Source organism: Engystomops pustulosus, chromosome 7 (assembly GCF_040894005.1).
Source record: "Engystomops pustulosus chromosome 7, aEngPut4.maternal, whole genome shotgun sequence".
NCBI classification, from domain to species: Eukaryota; Metazoa; Chordata; class Amphibia; order Anura; family Leptodactylidae; genus Engystomops; species Engystomops pustulosus.
Window position 1 is genome coordinate 70,818,339 of NC_092417.1, and position 26,854 is coordinate 70,845,192.

Below are 26,854 nucleotides of genomic sequence, written 5' to 3' on the forward strand. Positions count from 1 at the left end.
CCCCAGTGTATATACCAACTGAATAATGGGAGTTGCTCTGGAGCATAATACAGGCGGTCCCCTACTTAAGAACACCCGACTTGCAGACGACTCGTAGTTACAAATGGATCTCTGGATGTTGGTAATTTACTGTATTTTAGCCCAAAGCTACAATAATCAGCTGTCTGCAATTAAGATTTATTGTTAATACTGATTCTTATAACAATCCAAAAGTTTTAAAATCCAATTTTTAAAAGACCAAAAAAATGTTATCTGGGGTTACAATTATAAAATATACCAGTTCTGACTTGCATACAAATTCGACTTAAGAACAAACCTGCAGAACCTATGTTGTACATAACCACCTGAATAGGATGTAACTCAGGATTGGCACAAGATCTCTTTTGTCTGGATGGTAGGATGGTTCCTGCTCTGTTTCAGTGTTGATTATTGCTGCTCCAGCAATTTCAATGTCACCCCTAGCTATAACTTCCACAGTTTAATATATGTGCCCTCACACATGAGAAGGGGAAATGCTAAAACCTGTCTCCAACCAAGTGGAACCCACTGTAGGTGAGAGACTTCCAGCGGAGGGGTGGACCAGGCGCTACTTATGATTCCACATGGACACAAGCAAGTCCCACTGCTTCTGGTTTTATCTGCTGCTTCTGGGGTCTCCATGGGGTGTCTCCCCAGTGCCAGGTATGTAGATTCCATCTAGGGAATTGTGCATATATGTAGCATTGTATATGTGCATGCTGCACCATCTCTACATACAGACCTCTGCCGTATGATTATAATAACTGAGAATCTGAGAAATTGACAATCCACTGATGCAATTTAATATTTTCTGCAACTTGATAATACAGATGAAACACATTTTAAAAAAAAATCTACATCCAAAATCAAGCATGGATAAACCATGAACACCTCCTTATACTGTAGATCCAGGCACTGTGTTTGTGGTAATCTTCTTATATTTGTTATCCTTGGCCTTCCTCCTTCTAAAATCAACTTTTAAAATTATAGTTAAGAGCCCAAAGGGCCCACTGTACTGCAGTTTCACAGGCTGTGAAACTGTCTCCCCCCTCCCTCAGCACTATCCCTTTTCCTCTGCTTGCTCTAATCACACTCAGTGGGAGGGGGAAGTACTCCTTGCACAATGTAACAGCCTGTAAATCTACAGCACGTGGGAGCTATGGCAACACCCCCATAAGCCTTTTTGTCTAATTAGCATAATTTAAAAAGTTGATTTTAGAATGAAGGTGGTCACGAAAAGAATAAAGAATTAATAATCGAAGAAATAGAAAGAAGATTACTGCAGTCACAGTACCTGGATCTATTAGTAAGTGTCCCTGGTTTATCATGCTTGATTTTGATGGTAGATTTTCTTTAATATTGGATAAAATAGGTCAAACATCTGGATATGCCGACAATATCACATTATTATTGCAGTCTGATATTGTACAATTATCCAAAATGTTTGACTATGAAGTGGGGTCTCTGGTTTACTGCAGCCTGACCTGGATACCAAAAAGGTATTAAACATTTCATTAAGGGTGGGATTCACACTTTTTTTTTTTTTACATCAGTGATTTTTCACTGAAGCCATTTGGGGTTATGGTACAGCTTGCTTTTCTCTTCCTGGCTTCAATATTTATGTGTCCAAATGGCTTTAGTGAAAAATCACTAATGTGAAAACAAACCCACCAATATGAAATGCCATGATCCAAACATCTATTCTGTTTGTCTGGGTTTAATCTAAAACATATTACCAGCCAGGGAGGGGGAGGGCAAGAAAAGAAACAAGAGCTTATACTTACCTTTACTGGCAGTCCCATTGTCCTGAGGCGTTTCCTAATAATACTTGAAGCCCAATATTTGATAATACAAGTACATATAATTATAATAATTTTTGTTACTTAGCGCCATTATATTCCATAGAGCTTTACAAATCATAAGGAACATTTACAAATAAAATAAGACATTACAGAGTACAAACAGTCATATGGAACGATAGGAGTGAGGGCCCTGCTCACAAGAGCTTACAGTCTATGCGCCTTTTACAGTCTGATTAGTTGTGATTGAACCACTGTGTTTGTGGTAATCTTCTTATATTTGTTATCCTTGGCCTTCCTCCTTCTAAAATCAACTTTTAAAATTATACTTAAGAGCCCGAAGGGCCCACTGTACTGCAGTTTCACAGGCTGTGAAACTGTCTCCCCCCTCCCTCAGCACTATCCCTTTTCCTATGCTTGCTCTAATCACACTCAGTGGGAGGGGGAAGTACTCCTTGCACAATGTAACAGCCTGTAAATCTACAGCACGGGGGAGCTATGGCAACAGCCCCATAAGCCTTTTTGTCTAATTAGCATAATTTAAAAAGTTGATTTTAGAATGAAGGTGGTCACGAAAAGAATAAAGAATTAATAATCGAAGAAATAGAAAGAAGATTACTGCAGTCACAGTACCTGGATCTATTAGTAAGTGTCCCTGGTTTATCATGCTTGATTTTGATGGTAGATTTTCTTTAATATTGGATAAAATAGGTCAAACATCTGGATATGCCGACAATATCACATTATTATTGCAGTCTGATATTGTACAATTATCCAAAATGTTTGACTATGAAGTGGGGTCTCTGGTTTACTGCAGCCTGACCTGGATACCAAAAAGGTATTAAACATTTCATTAAGGGTGGGATTCACACTTTTTTTTTTTTTACATCAGTGATTTTTCACTGAAGCCATTTGGGGTTATGGTACAGCTTGCTTTTCTCTTCCTGGCTTCAATATTTATGTGTCCAAATGGCTTTAGTGAAAAATCACTAATGTGAAAACAAACCCACCAATATGAAATGCCATGATCCAAACATCTATTCTGTTTGTCTGGGTTTAATCTAAAACATATTACCAGCCAGGGAGGGGGAGGGCAAGAAAAGAAACAAGAGCTTATACTTACCTTTACTGGCAGTCCCATTGTCCTGAGGCGTTTCCTAATAATACTTGAAGCCCAATATTTGATAATACAAGTACATATAATTATAATAATTTTTGTTACTTAGCGCCATTATATTCCGTAGAGCTTTACAAATCATAAGGAACATTTACAAATAAAATAAGACATTACAGAGTACAAACAGTCATATGGAACGATAGGAGTGAGGGCCCTGCTCACAAGAGCTTACAGTCTATGCGCCTTTTACAGTCTGATTAGTTGTGATTGAACCACTGTGTTTGTGGTAATCTTCTTATATTTGTTATCCTTGGCCTTCCTCCTTCTAAAATCAACTTTTAAAATTATACTTAAGAGCCCGAAGGGCCCACTGTACTGCAGTTTCACAGGCTGTGAAACTGTCTCCCCCCTCCCTCAGCACTATCCCTTTTCCTATGCTTGCTCTAATCACACTCAGTGGGAGGGGGAAGTACTCCTTGCACAATGTAACAGCCTGTAAATCTACAGCACGGGGGAGCTATGGCAACACCCCCATAAGCCTTTTTGTCTAATTAGCATAATTTAAAAAGTTGATTTTAGAATGAAGGTGGTCACGAAAAGAATAAAGAATTAATAATCGAAGAAATAGAAAGAAGATTACTGCAGTCAGAAAAGAAACAAGAGCTTATACTTACCTTTACTGGCAGTCCCATTGTCCTGAGGCGTTTCCTAATAATACTTGAAGCCCAATATTTGATAATACAAGTACATATAATTATAATAATTTTTGTTACTTAGCGCCATTATATTCCGTAGAGCTTTACAAATCATAAGGAACATTTACAAATAAAATAAGACATTACAGAGTACAAACAGTCATATGGAACGATAGGAGTGAGGGCCCTGCTCACAAGAGCTTACAGTCTATGCGCCTTTTACAGTCTGATTAGTTGTGATTGAACCACTGTGTTTGTGGTAATCTTCTTATATTTGTTATCCTTGGCCTTCCTCCTTCTAAAATCAACTTTTAAAATTATACTTAAGAGCCCGAAGGGCCCACTGTACTGCAGTTTCACAGGCTGTGAAACAGTCTCCCCCCTCCCTCAGCACTATCCCTTTTCTTATGCTTGCTCTAATCACACTCAGTGGGAGGGGGAAGTACTCCTTGCACAATGTAACAGCCTGTAAATCTACAGCACGGGGGAGCTATGGCAACACCCCCATAAGCCTTTTTGTCTAATTAGCATAATTTAAAAAGTTGATTTTAGAATGAAGGTGGTCACGAAAAGAATAAAGAATTAATAATCGAAGAAATAGAAAGAAGATTACTGCAGTCAGAAAAGAAACAAGAGCTTATACTTACCTTTACTGGCAGTCCCATTGTCCTGAGGCGTTTCCTAATAATACTTGAAGCCCAATATTTGATAATACAAGTACATATAATTATAATAATTTTTGTTACTTAGCGCCATTATATTCCGTAGAGCTTTACAAATCATAAGGAACATTTACAAATAAAATAAGACATTACAGAGTACAAACAGTCATATGGAACGATAGGAGTGAGGGCCCTGCTCACAAGAGCTTACAGTCTATGCGCCTTTTACAGTCTGATTAGTTGTGATTGAAATACTCAGAACTTAGTATGGAACCTGCTGTATATTGTGTATTGTACCACAGCTGCTGCTGTTATGTTTACAGATGATGAGTGCCCAGATGCTCTTCCAGCACATGAGAATTGCGACTATGATGAAGTCTGTGAGGATTCTTCGTGTCAATACAATGAATATGTCACCTGCCACCTGAATCGTTGTGGAACATGTGAGGCAGTGTTCAGTGGATATGACAACCTTACTGTCAACTGTAACCAGTGTAAGTCCTGTGCTAAATCTACACTAGAAATCATAATTAGAGAACAATGTATGAACACTTGTTTTTTCCCCGGAAATAATGAAATCTCCATTATTCAACATTTAATGTTTTTTTTTTAAGGAGTACACCATGCCACTAAAACAATGTTTTACAAAATTAAGTATATCAACATAAAACCTTTAGTTTGCAAAAAAAAAAATGTGATGATCATAATTAGAGAACAGAAATGACTGCAGATTAGAGAGATATTATAACTACATTTTCTGAAGGTTACAACAGCCACCAGTGATAGGACATCACTAGTCTCTCACACTACTCTGGTGCGATTACGGTATGTCCGCTCTTCTTTCAGTCTCTTCCACTGTTCTGTGACTGCTGTGGGTTTCTCAGCCATAACTTTATCACCAAGGATTTTCCAGAGGTTTTGTATTGGCTTTAGATAAGGACTCTGGGGTGATCATTTCATTGTTTAAATATTTTCTGTTCCGTTTTTCTCCCGTATGTGTGGAAGGAATCACGTGTTGTTGAAGAAGGTTCTGATACACACTTGCATTCACTCTACCACTTAGCCAAATGAGAGGTCCAACTTATGCTGCCAAAACATTCTCCAAACCATGACACTTCCTCTACTTTTCACTGACTTCTTTACACACTTTTAGTCTTTCTCATTTATCGATGATCATAAATAACGTTTCCCATCAGATCCCAATAAATAATACTTGGACTGTAGTCCACTTTTCCTCCGTCCATGCTCCTGAGCAAATGGGAGTTTAGTCTTTTGACCCTTTCTGCGAGAGGTTTGGTCACTGAAGAGTAGTGTCAGTCCAAATGCTCTTAAAAGTAATGACAAGACAAATCATTATCCTGTTCAGTACTGAACTGGTAAGTAATTACCTACAGAGATTCTCTGCAGTATCCATTCCTTTCTTGCATTTGTCTTTCTTGATGACTAGGCTTCTTGAGGGAGTTTGTGATGTTCTAAATATGCAATATTCTAGAAATTACAGACTTGTGACCAACTTTTCTTGATATGGCTGATAGGGTCACCCCTTTGGCCTTCATCTGGACATCCTGCTGCCGGAAGGTTTCAGTCAGGCTGCCAGTTATATAGGGTCTGTCAGATAATTAAAATTTGAGCACCAGATGCGAGATTGACACCAATAACTTGCAGATATCTGAAAGTGTTCTCTAATTTTTTTCAGTGTTATTTTACAACCATCCCTTTAACACTTTTATTCTGTGCTTTTGAATATATGCAAATTATGAAATAATATATAGTGTATATCCATTGCTATGCCCATGATGTCAACAGTGCTTCAATGGGGCACTAGTAATATCAACTCCATGCACCAGATCCATGCTTAGTGAATTCTCTGCAGATATCTAGCACTTGAATAGACTCCATTCTCCACTGCTGCTCACTGTCACTGCTGCTCTCTAGTAATGGATCGGCTGCTTTCTCAGTGATGTCATTGCTGCTCTCTAATGATGGATAGGCTGTATTCTCAGTGATGGCACTGCTGCTCTCTAGTGATGGATATGCTGTATTCTCAGTGATGTCACTGCTGCTCTCTAGTGATGGATGGGCTGTATTCTCAGTGATGGCACTGCTTCTCTTTAGTGAATGGATAGGCTGTATTCTCAGTGATGGCACTGCTGCTCTCTAGTGATGGATGGGCTGTATTCTCAGTGATGGCACTGCTTCTCTCTAGTGAATGGATAGGCTGTATTCTCAGTAATGGCACTGCTGCCTTCTAGTGAATGGATAGGCTGTATTCTCAGTGGTGTCACTGCTGCTCTCTAGTGATGGATAGGCTGTATTCTCAGCGATGGCACTGCTGCTCTCTAGTGATGGATAGGCTATATTCTCAGTGATGTCACTGCTGCTCTCTAGTAATGGATAGGCTGTATTCTCAGTGATGTCACTGCTGCTCTCTAGTGATGGATATGCTGTATTCTCAGTGATGTCACTGCTGCTCTCTAGTGATGGATAGGCTATATTCTCAGTGATGTCACTGCTGCTCTCTAGTAATGGATAGGCTGTATTCTCAGTGATGGCACTGCTGCTTTCTAGTGAATGGATAGGCTGTATTCTCAGTGATGGCACTGCTGCTCTCTAGTGATGGATAGGCTATATTCTCAGTGATGTCACTGCTGTTCTCTAGTAATGGATAGGCTGTATTCTCAGTGATGTTACTGCTCTCTAGTGATGGATAGGCTGTATTCTCAGTGATGTTACTGCTCTCTAGTGATGGATAGGCTGTATTCTCAGTGATGGCACTGCTGCTCTCTAGTGATGGATAGGCTGTATTCTCAGTGATGGCACTGCTGCTCTCTAGTGATGGATAGGCTGTATTCTCAGTGATGTCACTGCTGCTCTCTAGTGATGAGTAGGCTGTATTCTCAGTGATGTCACTGCTCCTCTCTAGTGCTGGATAGGCTGTATTCTCAGTGATGGCACTACTGCTCTCTAGTGATGGATAGGCTGTATTCTCAGTGATGTCACTGCTGCTCTCTAGTGATGGATAGGCTGTATTCTCAGTGATGGCACTGCTGCTCTCTAGTGATGGATAGGCTGTATTCTCAGTGATGTCGCTGCTGCCCTCTAGTGATGGATAGGCTGTATTCTCAGTGATGTCACTGCTGCTCTCTAGTGATGGATAGGCTGTATTCTCAGTGATGTCATTGCTGCTCTCTAGTGATGAATAGGCTGTATTCTCAGTGATGTTACTGCTCTCTAGTGATGGATAGGCTGTATTCTCAGTGATGGCACTGCTGCTCTCTAGTGATGGATAGGCTGTATTCTCAGTGATGGCACTGCTGCTCTCTAGTGATGGATAGGCTGTAGTCTCAGTGATGTCACTGCTGCTCTCTAGTGATGAGTAGGCTGTATTCTCAGTGATGTCACTGCTCCTCTCTAGTGCTGGATAGGCTGTATTCTCAGTGATGGCACTACTGCTCTCTAGTGATGGATAGGCTGTGTTCTCAGTGATGTCACTGCTGCTCTCTAGTGATGGATAGGCTGTATTCTCAGTGATGGCACTGCTGCTCTCTAGTGATGGATAGGCTGTATTCTCAGTGATGTCGCTGCTGCCTTCTAGTGATGGATAGGCTGTATTCTCAGTGATGTCACTGCTGCTCTCTAGTGATGCATAGGCTGTATTCTCAGTGATGTCATTGCTGCTCTCTAGTGATGAATAGGCTATATTCTCAGTGATGTCACTGCTGCTCTCTAGTGGATGGATAGGCTGGATTCTCAGTGATGTTACTGCTCTCTAGTGATGGATAGGCTGTATTCTCAGTGATGTCACTGCTGCTCTCTAGTGATGGATAGGTTGTATTCTCAGTGATGTCACTGCTGCTCTCTAGTGATGGATAGGCTGGATTCTCAGTGATGTCACTGCTGCTCTCTAGAGATGGATAGGCTGTATTCTCAGCGATGTCACTTCTGCTCTCTAGTGATTGGATAGGCTGTATTCTCAGTGATGTCACTGCTACTCTCTAGTGATGGATAGGCTGTATTCTCAGAGATGTCACTTCTGCTCTCTAGTGATGGATAGGCTGTATTCTCACTGATGTCACTGCTGCTCTCTAGTGATGGATAGGCTGTATTCTCAGTGATGGCACTGCTGCCCTCTAGTGAATGGATAGGCTGTATTCTCAGTGATGGCACTGCTGCTCTCTAGTGATGGATAGGCTGTATTCTCAGTGATGTCGCTGCTGCCTTCTAGTGATGGATAGGCTGTATTCTCAGTGATGTCACTGCTGCTCTCTAGTGATGGATAGGCTGTATTCTCAGTGATGTCATTGCTGCTCTCTAGTGATGAATAGGCTATATTCTCAGTGATGTCACTGCTGCTCTCTAGTGGATGGATAGGCTGGATTCTCAGTGATGTTACTGCTCTCTAGTGATGGATAGGCTGTATTCTCAGTGATGTCACTGCTGCTCTCTAGTGATGGATAGGTTGTATTCTCAGTGATGTCACTGCTGCTCTCTAGTGATGGATAGGCTGGATTCTCAGTGATGTCACTGCTGCTCTCTAGAGATGGATAGGCTGTATTCTCAGCGATGTCACTTCTGCTCTCTAGTGATTGGATAGGCTGTATTCTCAGTGATGTCACTGCTACTCTCTAGTGATGGATAGGCTGTATTCTCAGAGATGTCACTTCTGCTCTCTAGTGATGGATAGGCTGTATTCTCACTGATGTCACTGCTGCTCTCTAGTGATGGATAGGCTGTATTCTCAGTGATGGCACTGCTGCCCTCTAGTGAATGGATAGGCTGTATTCTCAGTGATGGCACTGCTGCTCTCTAGTGATGGATAGGCTGTATTCTCAGTGATGTCACTGCTGCTCTCTAGTGATGGATAGGCTGTATTCTCAGTGATGTCACTGCTGCTCTCTAGTGAATGGATAGGCTGTATTCTCAGTGATGTCACTGCTGCTCTCTAGTGATGGATAGGCTATATTCTCAGTGATGGCACTGCTGCTCTCTAGTGAATGGATGGCTGTATTCTCAGTGATGTCACTGCTGCTCTCTAGTGATGGATGGGCTGTATTCTCAGTGATGTCACTGCTGCTCGCTAGTGAATGGATAGGCTTTATTCTCAGGGATGTCACTACTGCTCTCTAGTGATGGATAGGCTGTATTCTCCGTGATGTCACTGCTGCCCTCTAGTGATGGATAGGCTGTATTCTCAGTGATGTCACTGCTGCTCTCTAGTGAATGGATAGGCTGTATTCTCAGTGATGTCACTGCTGCTCTCTAGTGATGGATAGGCTGTATTCCCAGTGATGTCACTGCTGCTGTCTAGTGAATGGATAGGCTGTATTCTCAGTGATGGCACTGCTGCCCTCTAGTGAATGGATAGGTTGTATGTTCAGTGTCACCCCTGGATAGGCTGCATTGTTGTAATGTCAACACTACTTCCTACTGAAAGGGTAGAATGAATTTTAGTGATATTGCTGCTCTCTTGTGATTTATTTGACTTTATTCTCTGTGTTGCCACTGCAGAAAAAATAAAAAGACACTAACAAATCTGTCTTGAAGTTTTTTGGGTGAATTAATATACAGGGCCTCATGTTACCTTATTATGCAAAGATCTTCATTTGTCCACTGTAAGACATTTATTCCCATTTTTTCTCAAATTTACATCTATTTCCCTTTTTTCAGTGACTCCTAAGTGTCGTCTGATGCATCTGGAGATGCTGCACAAGAGCCGCAGTTGGCGGAGTCATCCAGGGCGGAACAAGATGGAGATTGACAATATATATGATCCAGAGTGTGAGGAGAATGGAACTTTCAAAGCAAAACAATGTGATGAAGATTCTAACTCGTGCTGGTGTGTGGATAGTGCAGGAGTCAGGGTGACAGACAAAACCAGTGATGACCCCAAATGCGATAAGCTTGTTAGTGTGCAGTAAGTAAAATTACTTATTGGAGTGTTTGCTGTGTTTCCCAGGTTCTATTACAAGAAGATTTGTGTGGATTTTCAGGGACCTTTTGTGATTCCAGGTGTAGGGGCTGTTGGTTAGCAATATAAACATTTAAAAGTTCTGTGTACAGTCCATTCATGTATGTGTCTGTCCAGTATAATAGGATGGCCTCATAAACATCTTTTTTTCTCTAAGCTTTATAACACCAAATTTGATAATCTGTATTTGTACTGTAATCCGTTTCTGTAATTCCTTTAATACGTTTGGTAATTTTCCTCTGTATAGCCTCCATATACACTGTTGACCTACAGCATGGATGTTAAAAGAACCTCTACCACCAGCTTACCTCCCCATTCCATACCAGCATTCACCAAGCTTCATTTCTCATAACTTTGCACGGCCGCATTTCTGAGAAAAATAATTTTAAAACCATTGCAAATTAGCCTTTTGTGCTCCAGGCAACACCATAATATAATGTTTTCACTCCCTGGGATGGCTGGCACTGCCCCAAGAGCGGTCTGAGATCTGGTGACATCACCGCCTCTCTTTTCATATCTTGCGGTGGCCAGGCACTGCAAGTGATGGCTACTGTGTTAGGGCAGGCACTACAAGCGATGGCTACTGCGTGGGGGCAGGCACTGCAAGTGATGGCTAGTGTGTGCAGGCAAGCACTGCAATTCATGGCTACTGTGTAGGGCACATATTGGCCATACTGTTGTAATACTGTTTAAATGTAACTACTAAATAGTTTGCTTAAGGAGCAGATACATTTATACAGTAATAAATTGACATTAAACCCTTTAAAGGCAACCACGATGGCAAAGTGCCCCCCAGTGAATATGAGTTTGACACCTCTGCCCTAAAATGTACAGAATATTCCATGGGTGCATTTACAGCATGTGCCTGGCAGAGATAATTAAGTTTACTGTCCACCAATACCCTGAAGACTTTTTCCTCAGCAGTCCCAATGTTAAAATAAGGAAATATATGTAAATCATATGTAAATTAGGATACCATTTTGGTGGGTTTTCTCCAGGTCCTCTGGTTTCCTCCCACACTCCAAAACATACTGGTAGGTTGATTAGATTGTGAGCCCCGTTGGGGACAGGCAATGATTTGGCAAGCTCTGTGCAGCGCTGCATAATCTGTGTGAGCTATATAAATAAAGGAATTATTATTATTAACCTATAGCTATAATCAGGGGTGTGGCTTTCACAATACACATAGAGCCATGTATGATAAATTCCCCCCACGTATTGTATAAGCAATCCAGATGTATGAATAATGCTAGACAACCGTAGCTTCGTGTGGGTGTATTTTTCTGATCAAAGCTTTGTTGTCTTTTTAGTCTTATCCAGATTACTTTCACCTTTAAAGTGGATGTGGTGCTACTAAAGGGAAAAGAAGAGGAGCTTCGTAGGTGAGTAACCTGTCCTTTCCAGGAGAAAATACCTGCAGACTGGTAGATATACTGCCTCTTAGCAACACTTCCCACAAAGAAAAGACTATAATCTCCCATACAACAAGAAAGAAACAACTCATTTTTACAATAAAGGCTCAATCCAAGAAATACAAGAAATCCAGATACAACAGACACCGTCATAAGTAAATACCCAAACTAAGTGCAGTATTTACTCACAAAATTATTCTGTTAATATCGTGGAATCTGAGCTACAATACAAAATTCATCATCCCTGCTCTTGAAAAACTAGAGGATGGGAAGTTAATGTTTCTTTGATTGCAGTCCAAGTCATCACAAATTTGATAGAAAACACAATATTTAATTTTCATTTACACAGTAGATTCCTGGTGCAGATGATTCAGGTCATATGTCTAGTGGCTCCCACAGCGTTTGTGTAATTTCAGTAGTAAATATTTCAGCGGCTGCTCTCAGCTTTTAGTGTAATTGAATAATTTTTTGTTGCATCGTCTGACAAATGTTTGGGGGCAGAAGCTGTTTCAGTGTTTATCCTCTGTCTACAGGAAGCTGATCGCTAAAGTCTCAAGGTTCCTTCTCAAAGCTCCGCAAATCTTACAGTTGACGGTAAGGATGGCTCGTAATATTTTTTTTCCTATTAATATATGGACAGGTTTAAAAAAAAATCATCTAATTTTGTTCATCTAGTTTCCAACAAGCTTAAAAAAGTCACCCATAAAAAAAAATCACTAGGAGCTGCTTACTAAAGTAGCATCTCTTAGCGCTATCTCCGATGCAGCAGAATTACCCTGCTAGCGTCAACGGCACCCCTTTGATAACGCTAGTAGACACTGCTTCAAAGTACAATAAAAAACGCTGGACCGCGTTTTTGGGCCGTTTTTATTTAGTGTGTTTTCAGATCGTAAAAAAAGCATGTTTTAAAAAACGCATCTGTTTTTTAAAAACGCATGCATTTTTCTCAGGTTTTCCGAATTTGTGCTATTAAAAACGTAAAAAAAAAAGGCATGGGTTTTTTATGATCTGAAAACGCACTAACTAAAAACGGCCTATAAACGCCATGTGTGACATCACCCTTAGGCTCCTTTCACACTTGTTCTGTGAGTTCTGCATCAAAAGTGCAGCATGCTCTACTTTTGCATTTAACACACATTTCTCATGGCCTATTCAAGTCCATGGAGACGCATCAAAAACGCATTGCACCTGCGAGCATTGCGAGTGCAATGACTTTTAAATGGATGGGTGGCATTTGGTTACCGATTTAAAAAATCATGTGATTTGAAACATGCACGTAAAAAGTGCACCGAAACGCAGTAAAAATGCAAACATGTGCGTGAAAAAGGAAAAAACGCAAATGACTCCTAGCCAAAACTGACAAAAACACAGGCAAAAACATCAGTTTTTCACACATTGCACTCTGATGTGATCTGCAATGCAAGTGTGAAAGAGGCCTTAGGTTAGGCCAGGGACGGTATGGTCCTCACAGCTTTGCACAAGTTGAACAGAAAGTAGTTTTTCTTTTATAGGGCAGGGATGTAGATAAACTAGATTGTGATTCTGGTGCCACTATATTGCATATTACGGTCCCCATGGTTGGTTATACCCAGTTCTTGAGTCGGAACATCAAATTTAATTAGCTCACATATTATTGATTGAGTGGAAATATATTGCTGTATATGATAACATACTAGTATGTCAAATGTTGAATCAACCTGTTTAATTTTTTTTGCCCTGTGCAGGTTCATGAAATGAGTCATGAGGTCACCATGAAATTGTTCTCTAGCAATGTCACAAAGGATTCTGTGGACATTGCCACAGTGGCATATTACATAGAGCGAGAAGTAAGCCATACCTACACTTTATTACGTCTGACCGTCAAGCTTTAGTACAAGGGTTACTTTGAAAATATTATTTCTATCTTATGTTGCCCCACAATGTCTAAAGCAGATATTTGTAGTTTGGGAATGGAGATCTGAGCTTCCCATCAATTTACATAAAATTTTGTCGCTGAACAACAATGGCAGTAGTTCACAGTCTGCTAAAAGTTTGTATAAAGCAAAAGGTGTTTGATTAAATTCCTCCAGATTCCTGATGGCAATGTACAGCTGCCGCACCATAAAATGTATAACGTTCTGATTGGTTCCTCAGTAAATCCATCATCAGTTCATCAGTAATTCATAAAATTGGTAGATTTTTTCTGGAAGAATTTGTAAGGAACTACTTAAAGGGAGCCTGTCAGGCTCATCTAGCCCCCCAACCCAAATGTCCTACTGCATGTAGTGATGTTGCTCAGTGTTAACATTGCATCTGAGTTTGAATTGGGTTTTACATGCAAAACATGAGGTGCCTGTTGCTGATCGCAATGGAAATGCATATGTGAATAGGCCGAGCCCTGCCCATGTGCATTTGCATTGTTTTTAAATGCAATACAAACGCAACTTGTGAATGCACAGCCTGCACAGTCCATGGTTCATAACTAGGGAGCATGACCAGACACAAAATAACCCAAAATACCAAAACATTTTATATTTCGGTGCAGCAAAGTAGACCAACTAATAGGAGGTGCAAAGTACAACTCACCAGTCTTATACTGCACCAATTTCTGAAACAAGGCTGCCACCTACAGACTGGTCCAAGTACTACCCAACGCATTTTCCTCTACAGTTAAAACAGAGCAAGTTCAGCATTCCTCTGGATGGATGGAGCCTTGAGGTTGACACAGAATCTATACGGGTTTTGTTTTTTGATAATGAACCTCCTCGAATCAACATGAAAAGCATCTCTCCTGGGTTTGCTGCCATCATTATCATCATTGCCCTGGCTATTCTCACTGGGATTGCAGTATTTGTAAGTATTGTTTATATAAGTTAAGCAAGATGGGGTGCAGTACATTATCACTACAGCAATTTCATAGATGATCACAGAAAAGAAATCTTTTAGTGTGGATAGTTCATGCAGTTGTTTTGCAGGTGGTGCTGCAGAGGAGAGCAGAGCAGGAGCGTATTCAGTTTGAAGTCATTGAGGTAAGAAGTTCATTCTGTTCTAAAAATCATGGTGTCATAGTATGCAAGGCTGGAAAATGACGCAGGTTCATCAAGTCCGACCGATAAGAATTAAACAAATGTTTTTCCCTGTAACCCATGATATTTTTGATCTCCGGAAAGGCATCCAGGCACTTCCTGAACATGTACATAAGAGTCCGCCATAACAACCTCCTGCGGCAGAGAGTTCCACAGTCTCATTGCTCGTACAGTAAAGAACCTTTGCCTATGGTAATGGTAGAATCACCTCTCTTCTAGGCGTAGAGGATGCCCCCTTGTCCTGGTCACAGGCTAAGGTATAAAAAGATCTTTGGAGAGATCCTTGTACTGTCCGTTCAGGTATTTGTACATTGTAATGAGGTCTCCTCTCAGCTGTCTTTTTTTCTGAATTGAATAAGTTTAGTAATCTGTCATTGTATTCTAGTCCCACCATTCCCTTAATAATTTTGGTTCCTCTCCTCTGCACCAGTTCTAATATATCCTATTTATACACTGGTGCCCCAAACTGTACACAATATTCCATGTGTGGCCTGACCAGTGATTTGTATAAGGGCAAAACTATGCAGCAACCGCCTGGCTCTGGTCACTAAGATTTTCAGCTGCAGTTTTACCAAGTAATTGACTGTTTAGACAATAATAGACATAATTGCACTTTTTGTTTCCATGGCCCAAGTGCATAACTTTACATTTATCTACATTAAACCTCATCAACCATGTCTCTGCCCACTTTTCAAGCTTCCATAAATCCCTCTGTAATGCTATACTGTCTCAGTATTAACCCCTCCTCACCGCAGCCCTTTTTTGTTTTTGCGTCTTAATTTTTCACTCCTCACATTGAAAAACCTATAACTTTATTTTTTCATGTACAGAGCTGTGTGATGGATTGTTTTCTTTCGTAACAAATTGCACTTCATAATGATGTTATTTTATATTCCATGCCGTGTACTGAGAAGCGGGAAAAAAATTCCAAATGCATTGGAATTGGGGAAAAAAACACATTTGCGTTTTCTTGTGGGCTTGGATTTTCAGGTTTTCGCTGTATGCCCCAAATTACATGTCTACTTTATTCTTTGGGTCGGTATGATTGTGGGGGATACCAAATTTGTATAGGTTTTATAAAGTTTTCATACATTTACAAAAATTAAAACCTACAGCTGTGGTTTCTACCTCCCCTTCTGTGAGCCAACTGCCCGATCTGTGAAATGCAGGTTTGTATGTTCATGTAGCCTAAGGGTGTTTTATACAATGGTTTTTGAGGGAAATCCATTATCTAAATTTGTACGTTTGGGCTTACAAATGTCAAATTTTATCTGTGTGACCTTCATTTTTTGCCCAGATACCATAAATTGTATGCATACTTAACATGTGGGGAAGATGGATAGTTCAGTGATGGTGTAATTTGTGCTCATATGCAGGGTCATGAACTGGAAGATTACCAGATGCTACAGAGGGAAGGATATTATCACTCTTGATCAAATAAAGAAGATTTTCATTCAAGAATCTAGTCTTTCCTAGGATTTAAATGTGCCTTTGCACATGGCTTACTGGCTTTAGGTTCACATAAAACAGGTACTATGAAATGGTGAGTCTGGCAATCATGGGAATTTGCTGGAGAAAAAAAAAAGACCTCAAAAAAACTAATTGTAAGCTCTTTGACATCACACTAGACATGTTGCATTGGATATATAGAAATCAATGATTTATTCTTACAACAATCTGTCTTTAGCATTTTTTTATTTCACACAACTTCTGGCAGCCACTGTGGGAAAATTTATAGTAACAGCACAGTAGTCTGTTAAATTTGGGTTTGATGACTTGTGGCAAGGACACCCATCATGTTTTTTTCTGGTACGATCAGAGTCATTGTCCAACTTTATAGCAGTCGCCCCTGTACACATACAGGGATACCCCCAGCCAGCCAGTGATACGCAGGAAAAAAAAAATATACAGAAAATAACATTACAGGTACAGCCCCTCTGGTGTGCCTTCTTGTTTCTTGTAAAGAACATTCTCTTTTGATTTCTTAAAGTCTTCATTGGTGACTTTCATCCTCCTCTCTCGGAGCGCCATCAGCCCAGCCTCTGTACATATAGCCTGCGGAAGGAAAAGATAAGTTAGCTGCTGACCCAATCACATCTTGTTGATTAAAATAAGCAGTTCTTCAGAACAATGTGTAGATTATTTATCTACTAATCTTCAGTAACACTCACACTAAGCACATGCATTGCTGTTTTCCTTCTGACTGACACACCACCAATAACAGATGAATGGAATTTCATGAAGGCTATGTTTCACACCTCAATTTTTTTTTCATCTGTGCTTTGAGGCCTTATTGAAAAACTGGTTTGGGCTCATTCACACATTGTTTTTCATTCTTTTCCTGGATTCAGTGATTTTCACGGTTGCCTTACTGAATCATTGTTTTTAATGTGCTTTTTCACATTTCAATTTTTCCCCCACTGATCTGTGGACATTTTAGAACCTATGCTATTTTTTTCCACTGATGACATTCAATCAGTTCTCAAATGTGAAATAAATTGAAAAGAATAGTTCAGTAATGACCTATTTATAGGAAAGTTTCCAGTTGCAAAAATGTTACTGTTAGAGAACTTTGTTTTATAGATAGGGTCAGTGACCAAAAAGAATTTACACCTTTGCCTATAGAGATTCCATTTCATAATGCATCAATAACTGGACCAATAGGTCTACAGATGTATGTATAAAATACTCCTTGTCCATTACAAACACCACCATCACCCCTGGGAGGGCACAACGCACCTTTATATCTGCTCCGGACAGGTCATCCTTTGCCATGATCAGATCATCCAGTGTAACATCATCAGCCAGTGTCATGCGGCTTGTGTGGATCTGGAAGATTCTCTTCTTAGTTTTTTCATCAGGAAGAGGGAATTCAATCTTTCTATCAATACGCCCTTAGTGCATGGAGGAACAAATAATGATCAGTACATACAACTTAAGCAACATAAAGTGAAGAGACGTATTTTCTGCCCCAGGTGTATCTGCAACCTTTTCTAGAAAAAGTACCTAACACCGATGTGGAGGAGCTATTCTAGAGAATCAATTAGGACTAGATCACTATTAATAAAGAATGGAAAGGTTTAATAAGCACCTGGTCTAATTAATGCTGGGTCCAAGGTCTCTATTCTGTTTGTGGCCATAATGACTTTCACATCACCACGAGAATCAAATCCATCCAGCTGGTTAAGCAGCTCCAACATGGTCCTCTGAATTTCACGCTCACCACCAGAATTAGAGTCATATCTGCAAGAAAAGCAGAATATTAGATGTGCGGCATATTATTTAACTTCCTCTGTTCAAACTAAATAGTGGACATCAAAATGAAAATAAAAGTATATTCCCATCTAGGGGTACATTCACACATCAGAGCGCTGGAGAGGAGGGATGAGCACTGCTCATCCCGACCTCTATAGAGGAGCGCAGACTGGTGCCACAACACAGAAAAATATGGGACATATCCTCTATTTTGCCGTGCACTGTCACGGTGTGACAACATGTGCTCACCGCACCAAAACAGGTCAAGCTCCTAGGCAAGATCAGCACCGGTCAGGATAGGAGCATTGTTTCAAGGACAATAATAGACCACCATTTGCTAAAGTATTATAGCATGTCCTTTATCACATTATATTAAGCCGCAAGCCAGTTTTACCTCTTTGTGCCGATGGCATCAATCTCATCAATGAACACTATAGATGGTGCATGTTCTTCAGCCACTCTAAACAGCTCACGAACCAGCTTAGGGCCATCACCAAGGTATTTTTGGATGAGCTCTGAACCCACCACCCTCAGGAAGGTAGCAGAAGTCTGGTTGGCTACAGCTTTGGCCAGAAGGGTTTTACCTGTGGAGGTTAGTGAAGTCAGTCAATATATGGTCTTCTACAAATAATACATAAAATAAGAATAGGAACCTTGGGGACTGTACCTGTGCCAGGAGGGCCATATAGAATAACACCCTTTGGTGGTTTAATGCCCATCTCTTCATAATACTCTGGATGCGTCAGTGGTAGTTCCACAGATTCCTACGGTACATACATCATGCAGATTTAGAACCTGTTCACGTCTCCCTTATTTCTTTTAACGTTTTGGATCAGTTATTGTGAGCCAAGATAATAGGGCTCCAGAATGGTTGAACAAAGAGAGCAGACGCAAATAACATTAAAACTTCATCTCTGTGTAGTCTCCACACCTGTCTTATTAAAAATTCTACTGGATATTACATGTTTGTTAAAATCCCATTGGTTTCGAGGTCCCTTACTATGTGCCTTCATGGGGTGTGGAATTTATTACAAATTTTACAAGAATTGTAAAATGAAGATTCATATAAATGATATGTGGAAAAAAAGACTTAAAGGACACATGTCATCAGGTCTCTGCCACTTGTCCTGTCACCTCTACCTGTTGGAGCAGCTCACAAGGATCCCATCACAGCCTTTATCTAGTTATTTCATACATTAATCATTGTAAAATCATCTATTCTTTATCATGTAAATGAGGCTGGAAAAATGCTCAGAGACAGTGATGTCACCACTGTTACCCCTCCCCTCTCCTCCCCCTGCTCATGTCTGTGTGTAATGTATAGTAAAGCATTGCTAGTGTGTGTGCTGCATCTGCTGACATGCTGCATCCTCCTAATATACAGGTGAGAGACACAGACATCAGCTACACATGAATCTGACATGTTCTGCTGTAACATGGCTGCCTGGAGCTGCTGTATCTCTCCTAAACACACACACATGCACACACAGGCTGCATGGGGCGTGGCCACCAGCACCAGGAAGCACATCATTATACAGCCTCACATCATTATACAGGCTGTCAGTCATGCACTGGGGGTGTGGCTGTGCCTCCCACTCATGAATAAGGTGGACAGCTTGAATATGCTAATGCTTCATTGGACATTTCACAGGTCATTTGCATACAGCTTTAGGACCTCATTGCTTAGGTTTACAGGCATGTAGAGGGACAATGAAGGGATAGAGGCAATGCTCTCTAATGGCAGTTTATGAAAATATATTTAGTTTAGGAGGGTTATTTTGCATGACGGGTTCTCTTTAAAGTGGTATCCCCATTACAGAAAATTAATGTTATTATTTGTATTATAAAAAGTTATATAATAGTATATTGGAAAATTGTATCATTCTATAGAAACCTTCTATGTTTACTTCCAGTGGACAGAAATAGGACCATGGTCACACAGATGCACAGCTCATTAGTATCACAGAGAGTACAGGCAGTCCCCGGGTTACATACAAGATAGGGACTGTAGGTTTGTTCTTAAGTTGAATTTGTATGTAAGTCGAAACTGTATATTTTATCATTGTAGTTCCCGACAATTTTTTTTTTTGCCCCAGTGACAATTGGAGTTTCAAATTTGTTTGCTGTAATAGGACCAAGAATTATCAATAAAGCTTCATTGCAGACAATTTTAAGCTGATTATTGCAGTCTGGGACTATTTTAAAGCATCCAGAGAGCTTCACCAGAGGTCACAGTGGGCAGAGGGGTCTGTCTGTAACTATGGGTTGTCTGTAAGTCGGGTGTCCTTAAGTAGGGGACCGCCTGTAATCAGAGCTGTGTGTTATAACGAGCTGTGTACCTATGTGACCATGGTCAGATTTTTGTCCACTGGAAGTAAACATAGAGGCTTTCTATAGATGGACAGCAAGCAGAGATCTCGAAAACCGAGAGGAATTGATATACAATTTTCCAATATATTGTCCAACTTTTTATCATAAAAACATTAATTTGCTGAAATGGGAATACCATTTTAAATAGTGTCTGCACAAAATTCAGATACACTCTCCTGCAGTCAGCCGGTATATATTTTGATGAAGATTAAAAGACTCCTTATCACTTTATGACTTTACTAAAACAATAAAACACCTTTATTTCCTGGATTTGGTTATCAAGACCTCCAATATCAGCATAGGTCTCCTGAGGTGCTTTTTCCACTTTCATCACAGTCACCAGGGGGTCTGTATCATCCATGAGGACCCCAATAACTGCATGAACCTAAGCAAAGAATAATACAATATGATCAATAACACAGAGCATGTGGTATTATAGAGTGTTACTTGAATAAGTCAAGTCAAAGCTACTGACGTTGCATCCTGGTGTCTTATGACCCGGTCGCTGGATTTTTAAGTCTATTTCAATCAGATTCCTGCCAGAGGTTCTCAACAAAACAAATTCATGTTGTTAGGTCTTATGAACATTTGGGATATGTTCATGTGTTAAATTGTAAATATGATATGGGAGGGGCTTGGCCTGATCATAGATACATTCTACTGCATCTATACTGCAGAATTTAAAAATTCCGTTATTTGGCAGCTGCCCAAGACCAAGAGAACCCAGAACTACTATACTATATATATTCAGCTTCATTCTAATGTGTGGCAGAGGTGCCAGTAGACCGCTTTATCATCCAACAATGGCATATCCTAACAGTAAGCAATAATGTATGGGAAAAACCCTTTATTTAGTATTCTGCACTACTGTTTACATCCACAGAATACAACATAAAAGTCTACACTCAGGCCAAATGTAAAATAAAAACATTGTTTTAGTGCAGGCAAAATGTAATAATCTATCAAGAGAAAGATTTGTGATGTTGCTGTATTTGCCTTACAAAGGAGAGTCTATACTGATAAATTGCACCAAACCCTCATATGACTGTCTGTTTGGTATATAGGGACTGATTGTTTTCATATACAGCAATCATCAATGTTGGAGTTGATTGAATACACTAGGGGACATTTATTATGAGGCAAACATATTGCGACTATTAAAAGGAAATCTATCAGAAGCATGATGATCCAGGGGCACTTACTCAAAAATCAAGGCACTGTGACAGTAATATTGGTATATTTGTTAACCATAAACTATTCATCATGCGAATGGGCCAGAACAGCGTTACCATAGCCCCTCTGTGATGTAATTTCACAGGCGGTTACACTGTCTCACTCTCCCTCCTGCTCCATCAGCACTTTCCATTCCCTCTTCCTGCTGTATTCTCATGGCAACAGCACAAAGTGGAAGGGAGAAGTGCAACAGGCTGGTAGAGCTCTTTTGACTCATTAGAATCATTTTAATAGTTGATTTTAGAAGGAAGGAGGCAATGGATAACAAATGTAAGAAGATTGCCACAGTCACTATGACTGGATCTATGAGTAAGTTCCCCCTAGTTTATCATTTTGACGTCAGATTTCCTGTAAATTCTGTATGTGTTGCATTGCTGGACAGGAGGTTCATCATTGTGGCTTAGTCACTGTTTTGGGCACAGCAACTTCACCCATACCAGTAAGGGGGAACGGGAGTCACCAAGTTTTTTTTTAAATATATGAAATTCTCAGAATCGGCTTTGCACCATGATAAATGTCCCCCTAAGGTCTAATAAAGGCTTATGCCTTATGGAGAAGGTTGGGGGATCATGTATTGTTCACAGTCTTTGCATGTCAGTCAACTTACTTTGTGGTTCAGCAAAACAGAACATCCTGGCTCCAGTAGATCTTTGTCTACAAATGACAAGATACTGACATAATGCTCCGATCCCACTGATGTGGACACAATAGCATGGTTATCATCAATGATTTCCTCCAAAGTTCCCACGGACATGGGTGTTCCTCGTAGATCATCAACCTTAGATCTCTCCTCCTGCCAAAAAGCACACATGCTATGATATCCCATTGCCACAAGACCAATGTATCCGTTTCCACCACAATGGATATCTTGCATACCTCCTGCTTCTCCTCCAGAGGCTTCATCTGCTCCTGATTTCTGATGAACTCTTCCTCCATGAGTAGATAGTCCTTTATCCTCTCCAACTTCAGCAGCTTCAGCCTGCACTGTGTATGAGGGGTTACTAGAGAGGAATGAAAGGATGGGAAATAGTGGCCATCACATAAAGAACTTAAAGGACACTTTTTATCAGGTCACTGTAAATGAGGCTAGGCACATGGAGAGAAAGTGATGTTATCCCTCCCCCTCCTGGTTGTGTCTGTGTGTAATGTATAGTAAAGCATTGCTAGTGTCTGTACACAGATATCAGCTACACAAGTACCTGGCATGTTCTGCTATACACATGTGTGATACAGACATCAGCTACACAAAAACCTGACATGCTCTGCTATACACGTGTGTGATACAGACATCAGCAACACAAGTACCTGACATGTTCTGCTATACACATGTGTGATACACAGATATCAGCTACACAAGTGCCTGACATGTTCTGCTATACACATGCGTGAGACACATCAGCTACACATGAATCTGACATGTTCTGCTATAACATGGCTGCCTGGAGCTGTTGTATCTCTCCTATACACACACAGCCTGCAGAGGGTGTGGCCGCCAGCACCAGGAAGCACATGGAGGAGCCATTACACCATTATACCTCACATCATTATACAGGCTGGCAGTCAGGGACTGGGGGTGTGGTGGTGCCTCCCACTTAATAAGCTAATCAGCTGAATATGATAATGATTCATTTGAACTCTCTCAGGTCATTTGCATACAGCTTTAGAACCTGATTGCTTAAGTTTACAGGCATGTAGTGGGACAATGCAGGGATAGGGGCAATGCTTTCTAATGGCAGTTTATAAAAATACATTCAGTTTTGGGGGTTAATTTGCCTGACGGGTTCTCTTTAAAGGACATTTACCATCAGTTTTACAGAAAATTAAATATTGAAAATATGGCTATGATAACATTTTCCAGAAAACTGTCACTCGAGTTTCTCACAGTGCATTGCATGTCCACTTTTCACCCTTTTTCCAGAATATAAAATAAAGTTGCAGTAAGGTAACGGAAAAGGCCTTACCTAGTGGAAGTTTACTGGCAGCATCAGGGCCCTTTGTCTTCTTTTTCTTCTTTCCAACCCTAGTCGGGACGGGCGGCTCATACTTTTTCTTTTTGTCCTTTTGTGGCATAAATGAAAATACAGTAAGAACATATGAGAATCAGATAATCTACTAGATTATCAGACATTCTAAACTATCAGTAAGCTGTACAGACCAGCTGACATTTACCAGACTATCAAGTGCATTTCTGCTGATCAAGAATAGAGCATCCATTACCTCATTCCACGCACGTAGTGTTTGTGGACCCTTAGGGCGCTGTCCCACGTTGCGTTCGCAAACGCAGACGCATTCAAAACCGCGCCCACCGGGGCGGTCCGCGGTCCGATCGCATCGGCGTTTCTATGGAAACGCCTGCGATCGGGTACGAGCCGCCGGTGTTTTGCGTTCCCGATCGCAGGCGTTTCCATAGAAACGCCGATGCGATCGGACCGCGGACCGCCCCGGTGGGCGCGGTTTTGAATGCGTCTGCGTTTGCGAACGCAACGTGGGACAGCGCCCTTAAGGGCTGGATTGAAAGATATATAACAGTATATGGGGTTCACATCATATGATAATATATAATTGGGTAAAGTAGCAATGGGCTATGGTCCACTATTGTATAGTAATGTTTGACAAATGTCTGATTGTTATTAGGCTTGTGTTTCGATAGAGAAGTTTGGGAGACCATTTCTGCTCACTGAGTTGCAGACAATGTACCGTATATACTCGAGTATAAGCCGACCCGAGTATAAGCCGAGACCCCTAATTTTACTACCAAAAACTGGGAAAACATATTGACTCGAGTATAAGCCGAGGGTGGGAAATGCATTGGTCACAGACCCCCCCCCCCCCAGTATATAGCCAACCAGCCCCCAGTAGTATACAGCACCGCCCCCAGTAGTATACAGCACCGCCCCCAGTAGTATACAGCACCGCCCCCAGTAGTATACAGCACCCTAGCCTGCCCCGTGTAGTATACAGCCCAGCCCAGCCTTCCCCCCGGTAGTAAACACCTGCCCCCAGTAGTATACAGCTTGCCCCAGTATTAAAAACTAAAAATAAAAAACTTATATACTCACCCTCCGGTGGCCCCGATGTGCAGCGCTGCTCCCCGATGTCCGCGCGGCTCATCTTCAGGCTTCCGCGCCGCCTTCTTTCTTCTGCAGGGCGCCGCCATTGCTCTCTCTCTTGGCCAGCGCCTAGTATGACGCGCCGCTGCTGACGTCATACTAGGCGCCGCCTGGGGGAAGAACAATGGCGGCGCCCTGCAGAAGAAAGAAGACGGGCGCGGAAGCCTGAAGACGAGCCGCGCGGACATCGGGGGAGCAGCGCTGCACATCGGGGCCACCGGAGGGTGAGTATATAAGTTCATTATTTTTTTAAGTATTTTTAACTCGTGTTAACTCGTATATGACTCGTTTATAAGCCGAGGGGACGTTTTTCAGCACATTTTTTGTGCTGAAAAACTCGGCTTATACACGAGTATATACGGTAACTACAACAGTGACTTAACAACCGTCATACCAGCGGTAGCGGCTGTTGTGGGGCCCACCATGTTAATGGGCCTGGAGGCACAGCTGAGTCATAATCAATTCATACCGTTTATGTCCCTCTATGTTCCCTTTTCAGCACTGGGTCGCGGGCCCTGTAGGCGGCTACACTAAGCAGAGACATAGAGGTATGGGCCCAGGGGCACGATATAAATAAATTATAACATGGCCATGTCTACAGGCCATCCTTCTGCTGCTGCCTTAGGTGTTGCAGCCCAGCAACCTTTCAGTCCTGGCTGAGGTCATGTGACGTTGGGTGAGCCATATCCCAAACCGACACAAAGACATTCTGGACATGCATGAGGCAAGTATAATAAATGTGCCTTGTGTATGTGAAAAATATATATATATATATATATATATACATACACACACATATGTATATACACTGTATGTGCATTTATGGTGTATGTGTGTGTAATATATATATATATATATATATATATATATATATATATATATATATATATATATGGTACTGGATATATGCTGAGTGTGTATACATGGTGTATATATATTGTATCCATGTGTGTATGATGTATGTAGGAGTGCAAAAGTTTATGTTTATATATGAGTGTGTACGGTGAAAGGGGGGGGGGCATGCAGAACTGCTATGGGGCCCCCTTGAGATCACTGGTTTTGCTTCTGTGTTGGAACACAGAAACGGGAGACTACATCCACAGAGGCAGAAAATAGGTGTGCACTGCAGGACTTCTTACCTTGTCATCTTTCTTTCCTCCTCCGGGGCCATGTCCTCCACTTTGACTTTGTCCCTGGAAAATAAAAAAAATAAGAGTTAAGTATGCCAATATTTTATTTATAATGGGAAACCCCAGAGAAAGGGTGACTTTCTGGGAACATGTTCTGTATAATCCCAATCAATGTGTCATCTGCACATTAAACCCGTAGCTGCCACCCCAGTCACCTCCATTAAATTTATACAATGTGCTGCGGACACTACTGGTATAGGTGGTGCCATGACAGTATTACTATATGTCCGGGTGTTATGTGTCTGGTTAGGCACATTAGATGGCTCGGTGATTGCTCTGGATAACATATATGACCATTGTGATTCACACTGGAATAATTCTATAAATTGCACAGTAATCCTATGGGCAGTCTTATATACCGCAGCGACTACAAAGGTGGATGTATGCGATTGCGAACTGTAACATCTAAATGCATCAATCTGAGAATATAAACCGGGGTAACCCCTGGATGGTGGAGCTGCCACTACATACTATACCAGGAAGCTTTCCCCCGGCCCGTCTGTAGTGGTAATAGCCGGTAAATGACCCGTTTCCCGGAGAAAAAGATGCTCACTCACCATGTCTGCCGCAGCGATTTAACCGGAAACACGTCACTGTACGGCGACCGCGCTGGATCTAACTCCGGATTCCGGAAGACAAAAGAGTGCGAAGCTGAAAATGGCCGCCGTCACCATAGCAGCAGCATAGAGCTTTCACTGCTCGCAGTTGTCATAGGTTGAATATCCGGCCTGGGATAGAAATATCCTATCAACAAAGGAAAAGTGGTGATAATAAACCCTTATGGTCTATTTTCTAGGATTTACTGTGTGAAAGGAAACCACTGCCTTGGGATATCTGGTGCAGTAACACATGCAGTCCTCCCAACTTTTGGGCGGAGAAAGAGGAACAAAAGGCCCCTCCCATTGCCCCACCCACAAGTATGACAAAATATCGACCTTGATAGACCCTACATAGTACAAT

General features: G+C 41.2%; 2 protein-coding genes across 2 annotated transcripts; one reads left to right on the top strand and one right to left on the bottom strand.

Moving 5' to 3' along the window:
- Positions 1-602: 602 nt before the first annotated feature.
- On the top strand, positions 603-16,348 carry LOC140070320 (epithelial cell adhesion molecule-like). Its single transcript, XM_072116681.1, has 9 exons — positions 603-681; positions 4,615-4,785; positions 9,959-10,205; positions 11,570-11,641; positions 12,205-12,265; positions 13,396-13,497; positions 14,321-14,503; positions 14,626-14,679; positions 16,113-16,348. The coding sequence occupies exons 1-9, from the start codon at positions 603-605 to the stop codon at positions 16,167-16,169; spliced, it is 1,026 nt and encodes a 341-aa protein (XP_071972782.1). The 3' UTR covers positions 16,170-16,348.
- Positions 16,349-16,374: 26 nt separating this feature from the next.
- Positions 16,375-26,594, bottom strand: PSMC1 (proteasome 26S subunit, ATPase 1). Its single transcript, XM_072116680.1, has 11 exons — positions 26,452-26,594; positions 25,844-25,897; positions 23,556-23,652; positions 22,471-22,595; positions 22,202-22,387; positions 20,618-20,746; positions 18,659-18,755; positions 18,386-18,575; positions 17,828-17,979; positions 17,476-17,630; positions 16,375-16,791 (listed from the first exon to the last, which is right to left on the bottom strand). The coding sequence occupies exons 1-11, from the start codon at positions 26,452-26,454 to the stop codon at positions 16,657-16,659; spliced, it is 1,323 nt and encodes a 440-aa protein (XP_071972781.1). The 5' UTR covers positions 26,455-26,594; the 3' UTR covers positions 16,375-16,656.
- Between the last annotated feature and the right edge of the window lie 260 nt (positions 26,595-26,854).